Source organism: Parasteatoda tepidariorum, chromosome 4 (genome assembly GCF_982258835.1).
Source record: "Parasteatoda tepidariorum strain Cologne lab strain chromosome 4, Ptep-v5.0, whole genome shotgun sequence".
Taxonomy (NCBI): Eukaryota; Metazoa; Arthropoda; class Arachnida; order Araneae; family Theridiidae; genus Parasteatoda; species Parasteatoda tepidariorum.
Window position 1 is genome coordinate 48,723,918 of NC_141758.1, and position 9,558 is coordinate 48,733,475.

Sequence of the window (9,558 nt, forward strand, 5' to 3'; positions counted from 1 at the left end):
TAATATAAAATATAGTACAACGTAACATATTAACTGCGTAAACAAACCAAGATTAAATATATCTTTAAAACAAATTAAAATGTATACTTATTCAATATCATAACTTCCTTCTTAATGTTGATTTGACAGAAAACTGGACACGACGGATCAAAACTGGAATTTCAACAAGCACTGACCTGGAAATCGTAATAATTCTCAGGCCAGCATGGTTGAAAATTCAGTCGATGAAGGAGCCTTCTCTCTACATTTAAGGATGCATCACAATAACTGATGATCATAACAACCTGGAAGAAAACTAAAAGCATTGCAACTGGATAAACAAAACATGAAGCACAAATTGTGATACAACAGAACTTGTTCTTTTCGATTATTGATTCATGAACCCTTAATATTATTCAAAATTTTAATATTAATTTAAAAATATCATTTATAGTAGTAATGTTATTCTTGCATCATCAAACAAATAATGAAGTATGTAAGCATAAAAACTTTAGCACATGTAATCCAAATTTCAAAAACTAGCAATATAATAAAATCTACATTTTAAATTACCAAGTCCATGATTAATTCCAAGAATTTTTCAAAACTTTACAAAACACAACACTCTGACAAAAACACAACAGCAAATTTAAAAAAGCATTATAATAACATTAATTGAAATGATTGGTATAGCCAAAACTGTTGTAATCTGCATCCTCAGTTGATTTTTAATTTAAAAAACAGAATAAATAAAGAGTTGAAGCAATAAAATAGCTGAAAAATACAAAAGCAATTAATTTCTTTTTTGCAAAATTATATTCTAAAAATACTTTTCTTGCTCATTGATAAGGAAAGAAATACTTGATTTTTCAGTTCTAATTTTAGAATAAAAAAATTGCCAATGACTGGCTTGCTTCAACTTGCTAAATCAAGGAAAGTTGATAACTTCTTATTGGTAACTTTAAGTTTAGGGTGTAACATACTATTAATTTAACCTTTTATTCAAAAGAGAAAAAAGGGGGCTTCTTTTCAACTTTGTATTGTTAAAGTATAACTTATTAGTCATTCATATTTCCTTTCAAATAATAAATAATATTCAAGAAAATTCAATTCACTCACTAATTCCAATATACTTCCATTCCATTATAACCAATATAATAAATAGCACAAAAAATTGCCTGAATAAATATAAAACTCTACCAACTCCACATAAATATAATTTAATGAGAAAGATACCTAATTAATTATAATGCAAGAGATCAAAATATGTACAAATAAAAAATATGTAGGAGGTACATACCTGTGAACAACTTTATTGAGTTGATCTGACTAAAGATCTATGAGGATAAGCAACAGCACAACATACCAATTATAGAGTTATGCAGTGAGGTAGCAACAACAAATGACTAGTTAGTGAAATAGTTACACTAAGGAGTATTTTGCCAAGCAATGTGACACTTATACTTACCCAGCATCAGCACAAATCTTTAATAAGAGATATTCTTGTAGGTATTTCTTTTCCTACAAATTATGGTCATAACGTGCAATTTCATCGCTTCAACGTAAGACATAAAGATACACTGGGCTGGTGAACGAGATTTTAAAGGATAGGAATTTACCTATCTTATTAGTTCATGAAAAGATATTCTTAACAATTGCTTACATTATGGAGATGGAGAGCTATAAAACGCATTCGCCATTTTCACCACGCTCAAAAAAAATCGGGCATCCAAGCTCTTGGCGATAGAATTAGTTTGGCAATCACCAATTTCAGCTGATCGCCAAAGTCTAGGGTTATAAAATAGGCGGGCATTCAAGACAGTGCGCACTTTTTCACGCTGCGAAATTAATTTCCTAACTATTATGGTCGTATGGCAACACCATCTTTAGTAGCCATAAGTTAAGTGAAAACATGAAAAATTGAAACAGGTACGGAATTTATGTTTATTTAGCTGAAATTTGACTTCTTTTTCATAATGGCGGCTTCATTAGTTAATAAAATTGTTTTAAAAAACACAACGAAAATGTCATTGAATGAAAGGTTTACTGCCTATCGCGCTGAAGCCCAGACTGTGGCTAATTCCTATCGACAGAAAATTCAAATGCAGAGGCAAGCCAGTTCAGCAAATTTGAGGTTAGCACAACAGATGGCTAACAGACCAACGGTAATTGCTGCTCTTCGTCTAAAGAAACGAAGTTTACAACAAAGGCTTGGTCTCAAACAGCCCTACTCCAATATCAAATCTCGATTAAATCTTAGTGCTAAGCGCATCTTCGCTGGCACACCTTTAAGAGGTAGGTTAGGTGGACGAGGAGGACGTGGTGCATTCAGACCTGGTACTTCGCCTCTTATTAAAGCTAGGTTAGGAGTTGCAAGGCAAGGATTTAATGCCAATGGGAATCAACGTGGAAGAGCCCGTAACAGAAGAGGCAGTTTTCGAGGTGGAAATCGCAATAATGGAGTTCGGAATCAAATCAATAGAAACAGCAATCAAAGAAATCCCCGTGGTCGCGGACGAGGCCGTGGAAGAGGTAGTTTTGGAGGTAGATGGAATAGGAACACTAGTGCAGGCTTACCTACTAAGCAGGAATTGGACAATCAGCTTGATGAATACATGGCTGAAACAAAAAGCAGTCTTGATGCCCAACTAGGGGTATATATGTCTCAAGGTTGAATAGTTTTATAATTAACTTTCATCTTTGTTGGACTAGTGAAGGTACATCATTGTGTGTGGTGCATTCAACTTATGTCATTTGTTATATCACTCAGTTTTTTTTTGTGAAAATATTGTAATTCTTTAACTTCATTGTCAAATCCTTCATCATTTCATCTATGACTTTTAAAGTGACAGCATACTGAGGTACCCCAATTGTTACAACACATTTACCTTGTCTATTCTATACATTTTGAGGGCATCTTTAGCACCTGTAATTATTTCAATGTTTCTAAAAATATTGTATAAAGATTAGCTTGTTTATATTTTGTTTGTAAACATTCAAAAAATTTTTTGTTTAAGATACAGCTATAATACTTTAATGGTTTTTATTTAAGTTATGTTTCTAGTTTAGAAAATGTAACTATTGTCATAAGCATCAATTTGAACAGAATAAAAGTTTTTGTTTGGTAATGTGTACTTAAATTAATTTTTTTTACTTCTTATCTTAAATATGTGGTTTAGGGAGCAAATAACTGTGAATACTATTAAAAGAAAATTTTGAAGCCTTAAAATAGAAAATTTTGAAATACAGTAGAGCGCCGATTATCCGAACAGCTCGGGACCGAATGTAGTTCGGATAATTGGAAAGTTGTTTAAAATCTAGTTTAAATGATTATTATTTATGCACTAAATTCCCTTCGCACTTTTTCTAGGCTTAGGACTGGCAGTACTGTCTAAAATAGCTCTGGCGTGTTTAAAATTTTTCTTTTTACCATATATAAATATTTTTTATTTATTATTTTTGAACTTTTTTTTTTCATTTTGAATTATTTTTATCATATTTCAGCTTTTTATAATTTTGTTTTTATCAATTACTGATTTTACCACATTTTTCTTTATTTTTCATTGCAACAGAAATAAAGCAATGACTATTGTTTCAAAAAAGATGATCTTTTTTGAGCAGCCATATCCCTTATTCTTAAATAAATCAACTGAACTGGATCAACATCATTTTGACGTTTTAGCCAATTCATTGCAATATCTAATGAATTGCATGCTTCTATATAAAAAAGTCCACTATCTTGAATTTGATCACCTACTTCTTCGTCTGTGGAGTTCCGATTTTTATTCAAAATTTCATCATCATTTAAAATTAGAAATCCTGGGTCATGTTCAGTGTCTGGACACCAGTCTATGATTTCTTCTGCTGTATATCCTGCCATCTTTTCATCGGGAAGATCTACTGATTCGGAAACTTCAGTTTCTTTTATTTTTTTGTTAAGAATTTTATTCCAAGATTTAAGATTCCAAGCACTGTAATCATTAACCATAAATGACAAGTACTCATCCCCCGATTGTAGAACTTCAGCACACATCTTTTCATAAGTTCCTTTGTCATTTCAACCATTGTAGACTGTCAAATCAAAGTTCACATTTTTAGAAGATAATTTTCAGTTGAAGAGGGCTAAAGGGATATGTAGGTTTAACTGTATAACAATACATGTATGTATTGGCTACTATATGAAAACTGCTAAAAAAGGTTGTAAATTAAATATGGTCTTCAGATGTTGTGGATATTATTTATTCTTCTAATTTTAGAAAAATTGTCGATAAGTTAAAAAGTATTCTAAACTTAAAAAAAAAAAAACGAATTCGAACATGGTTCGGATAATCGGCGCTCTACTGAAGTTAAAATTATATTTTATTGTATTTCATGACTTATATTTCAACTTAATGTCACATTAATTAGTTCATGTATCATGCATAGTTATCTTGTCATATTCTAAGTATGGATTATTGTTTAGCTTTATTTATATTACATATCAGGTTCTTTAACTTTGTATAAAGTAGTTAGGAATCGTTTGATTTTACATATTTTGATTTGAAAAATAATTAAACAATGTATGACATAATTCTCTTAACTATTAATTTTATATCAGTTTCGCAGTGGATGTTTGAATTTTTTTTTGCAAATTTAGTTTATTTGTAATTTACTTGTTTTAAAATTTAAACATTCATAATTTGTAAAAGCCAAATAACTTGACCTGAATTTTTTTTTATAATACTCTCTTGTAAGATATTTGTTTTTTCTTTAGAATTAAAATCTGAAGGGGGAAAAATACCAATAATTGATTAAAATATTTGAGTGTTTAAGTGTCATAAAATTTTGTTATTAAACTGTTAATCTTGTATTGGATTGACATTAAATTTTATTAGAACTAACAAAATGTGTCAATGTGCTATTATTCTCAATTTTAAACATAATGCATATAAACTTCGCAGTTGTTTTTGATAATACATTAATTGGAAGCATTTATTCAGGAATGCAGTGAACTATTAAAACATTTAAAATGGTTACAAAATGTACAATTTTAAAAATAGTTTGTTAGATAAATTAATTAAAATGTTAATCTGTTTTAAATTATCTCAAGCTCTTCTAACTAGGAAATTTTTTCAAATGATGACTCCAATGAAGTTGTTTTAATTATTTCCAATTTAAAAATTTTAGTGGAATTTGAAAAATGTTCTGTTCAGAACATTTTTCATTAAAGTTTATTCAAACTTTTATGACTTCTAAAATTTTAAAATAAGAATCAAGTTTTGCATTAGATTCAAACTTTAAAATAACAAACATTAACACTTAAATTTTAAAAGTTTCTCAGGTGCAACTGCTTGGTTGTCATGCAAACTTGGTGCATGTACCGAGACTATAATCTTTTCCTCACCACCATGTGATCTGTAAGCAGTGGTAGTAGCAATCACACAGCCTTCTTGTCAAGCTCATCAAAATGCTTGGACTATTTCAATTCTGAAACTGCTGTGGGTAACAACTAAGTTTCTTAAGACACTATCAGAGAAAGTGCAATCGAATTGATTGCTAAGACTTTATCACAAAGAAATTAACCAAACTATTATAATCTATGATTATCCACCAGGTCCCAGCAAATCAACTAGGTGTAGAACATTGAGGGAAACTATGTTCTGTCTAGCTCACAATCAATTGATACAGCTAGCTTTGTAAGATCACTGAGTTTAATTCCACGAAGAGGTGTAGGAAAATAACCTTGGTACTTAAGACCATCAAGGCTCAGCTGTATACATATATCGCCTTTAAATATCACTAATTAATATTTAAATTGACTCCAAACAATATTATTATCCCAACTAATTTTAAATAAGTCTGTCCTTTCTCAATACTATTTTTCTAAATGCAATGTGATCACTCTTTCTAACTTTGATTAAACTCATATTGAAATTATGTTGAAAATTCAATGTTTTTATAATTCCTAGGGGTGTATAAAAGGAGTTCAGCAATTCTGTGGAATGTTTCTTTCTTTCTTTTTTTTTTTAAAAAGAAAAAGTTCACACAAAGATATCTCTTAACTATGAGTTTCCGATTTCTTCAGATTAGTTTTCACGAAGACTCGTGGAAGCATTTTGTTTTTGTCAAACAGCATTGTCATATTGCAATGCATACATGATCGTCACAATAGGGAGAGACTGAGTGGTCCAAGCTCCCTCAATGCTTAAGAAGCCTGAACTCAACATTCTGGGGGATAAAAATTATTTCTGTTTTACTTTCCATTGAATATTTTTTTTTGACACATTAGACAATTTTTTATGTAAAAAAGCATAAATGTTTATAATAGTAGTTAGTAAATAATTTTCACTTATTTGTCTATTAATGTGTATAGTTCGATGCTTCCCCCCCCCCCTTTGAATAGAGTGTGTCAAGGTTTTACTAAAATAAGGGTTATAATGCATAAAATTTGCTAAAAATTATTGAGGGAACTCTAAGAATAAGTCATGATGCGTCCTTTGAGACACGTAATTCCCTAACACGAAAACAAAATAGTGTACCAGCAGATGTATGTATGTCCTTTGAGAAACGTAGTTCCCTAACACGGAAATAAAAATAGCGTACCAGCAGATGTATGTATGTCCTTTGACACACGGAAATAAAATAGCGTACCAACAGATATATGTATGCAAAATTATAATCAAACTTTTAATAAATATGAACAAAAATCATTTTCTTATTGATCTCTTTTTCTATCGTATCAAATTACATTGTAGCTTTTGGCACTTTAACTTGTTGCAGGTGTTTGATCTGTCCTAATTAAAAAGCCATAATTGTCTAAAACTCATCTTGTTTTGAAATAATTTTCCTTTCTACCAATGGAAGAATTTCGAATGTGCATATTGATTGAAGGATGGACAGGGTGCGTAGCATTTTTAAAAAGTGCTTATTTTTTTTAAAAGCTCTGAAAGGGCTTTTTACGTAGAAAAGATATTTTTTTTTTGTTACACTGTCACCATAAATATATAAAAAGCTTGGTTTTCACAATGTTCTGTTAAATGTATATACCGTCGTACATATATGAAAGAGCCAATCATTTTACATAAGGAATTAATTACTCGCATATACACTGTACTGGATTTATTGGGAAAGATTTTTGTAATATGTATTCTATTGTAATATGAATTCTTAAGATCTTTATCAGTTCAACGTGTTTAATAATATTAATTCTGTAAATGTTTTTGTTTCGATACATTTATAAATAATTTTTATTTAAATCTAAAACTTTCACCCAATAAGTTTTTTAAATTCAAATTTATCCAGTTGTAATTTTGAAGTGACAAAAGGTGTTTACGTTTTGTTGATAAATTTGGCTATGCACCCTGAAAACTGAAAAAGGTAGGAAGTATATATATTAAATAGGGACTAGCTTTTTGTAAAGAAAGAACCCAGAAATATAAAAATCCTTGGTCCTAAAACCTGCAGTTTCCAAAGTTAAACAGAATCACTGTTGTCATAGAAATATTGAATTCGAAAATGCTACATGGGAAGGGTTGACAAAAATCTATATATGTTGAAGATTTATTATAGAATCGGCATAAATAGATCAAGTCTAAATGTAATATCTTAAAATTCGACAAACATGTGTTATAATGATATTGTATTTAAAATATTGACGTTAGGAAAAACAAGTGGAAATACTGAAAAATAATCTTAAAACGAATAATAAAAATAAATTTTTTTTTGTTTGCATTTACTTTGATTTTGTATGAAATTAATATCTACTTCACTATCAAAAATTTTTATTCGTGTTTTATATTTCTTTAAAACATTTTTTTTTAAAAATCGTGACACTTAGAATTTCTATTTTTGAGTCTAAACGAAATAACACATTGATTGTAAGAAGGTTTGAAATTAGTTAATTCCTTTGGGAGTTAACAAATGTTTGTATTAAAACAATTAATAATTATGTAGATGTGTAATGCTTGGAATGTATTTTATGTGTCCATTGGATCATACATCAAACTGATGTATTTAGCAAGTTAAAATTAGTTCATGACTTTTAACTCGTAGGTTTTTATTCAAATATATATACTTTGAAAACTGATAAACTTATTAAGCTATAAATCGAGAAGTCAAACTGCATGAAATTAAAGTAAGTTCTTTTCATTTAATAATGGAATACTTATACATAATTTGATTTTAAGGAAAACAAAGAAAGTTTCTTCATGGGCAGCAAAAATTTTATAATTATCATAATCCGAAAATTATTTACTTTTAGCTTGGTTAAGGATTCAGATATTTTAGATTGAAATACCTTTTATTTTTAAAATTAAAAATATTGGCAAGTCATATCTGGAGTAAAATTTGCTTTTAATTTTAAAAAAATGTTATAAAATAACCTCATAAACTTAATTTTTACATTTCTCTTAAAATAAATTGTGAGTCAGTAGTTTAAAAACGTTAAATATAATTACTCCATTTTTTAGAAAATTGAACTTTTGACAAGTAATTTTATAAATTATCTATCAGCACAGATATTTAACTCTTGAAATTAAAAAACATGATATTTGGACAATGCTTCCCTTTTATGACATAGGCACCCACTAAGGAATGAATTTTTGATATTCCATCCCTAAGGGATTAAAAGATGGTTTAATAAAAAACTGCCAATTTCGTTAGATTGTCAAATTAATAATTTAAATAGTGTTGACTAGTTAGTTATGCATTAAGTATTTATTTAGAATAATTTTGTATTTTTTTAAAAATAAAAACTTAGTTATGAAGTAATTATTTAGATTTATTTTCAATTCTTTCTAAAATGGTTGTAGAAATATTTAACATAAATGGTTCTGGTGCAGCATTTGGGATTACTTTTCTATCTTATCTCATGGCAAAGGTGGAAATATTAATACGTTTGCTGTCTACTATGCTAAAATACTCCTAATTCATACATGTGATGGTTTGTATAATTTAATGGCTGCCGGGCAGATTTTAAATTAATAAAATTCAGTATGCAGAGAGCATTTACAATATCCGGACATCTCTTGAAAATAGTCAAAATTGAAATCAAAGTACTACTTCTGTGTGGGCAAAACTAGTTATTAATATATCAACAATTTAATTTTAATGTTTAAAATTATCATTTTTACAAATTTAACTCAGAATGTACATGAAAACAGCTAGTCTTAACTTAATAATGTAAAAAATTTTCAGACGTGAAATAAAGATCAAAACGTTCTATCCGTTCATAATCTTCAAAATGTTTTTTTCGACTATGGAACCCTATATGATCGACCTTCTTTTGAGCGAAGCCCTATTTAAAAAATAAAATTCTTCAGTAATTATTATCTATACACCGAAGAAAGACTGCTAATTACTTTTAGTATACCTAATTAATGTGAAGTATAAAATTTTTAAAAATGATAGTTTTAAAATTATTTTTTATGTCGGACAATCAAATTTGTAGGTGAGCGACATCTAGTGTGAATTTGTTTTTATTGTATACATAAGCTGAAATTGAATAAAATAAGCAAATTTGTGGTTTTTGTTGAAATGAAAAATTGTTATATTTTTATTGTTGGATGATTTATTTTCAATTGCAATACTAATTTAATGGGT

At 28.8% G+C, this 9,558-nt stretch overlaps 1 protein-coding gene across 1 annotated transcript; it reads left to right on the top strand.

The window, feature by feature from the left end:
- The first annotated feature begins 1,955 nt into the window (after positions 1–1,955).
- On the top strand, positions 1,956–3,107 carry LOC107456228 (chromatin target of PRMT1 protein). The gene has a single exon (XM_016074051.4). It carries the CDS (start codon positions 1,956–1,958, stop codon positions 2,652–2,654), a length of 699 nt encoding a protein of 232 aa, XP_015929537.1. The 3' UTR covers positions 2,655–3,107.
- Positions 3,108–9,558: the final 6,451 nt, after the last annotated feature.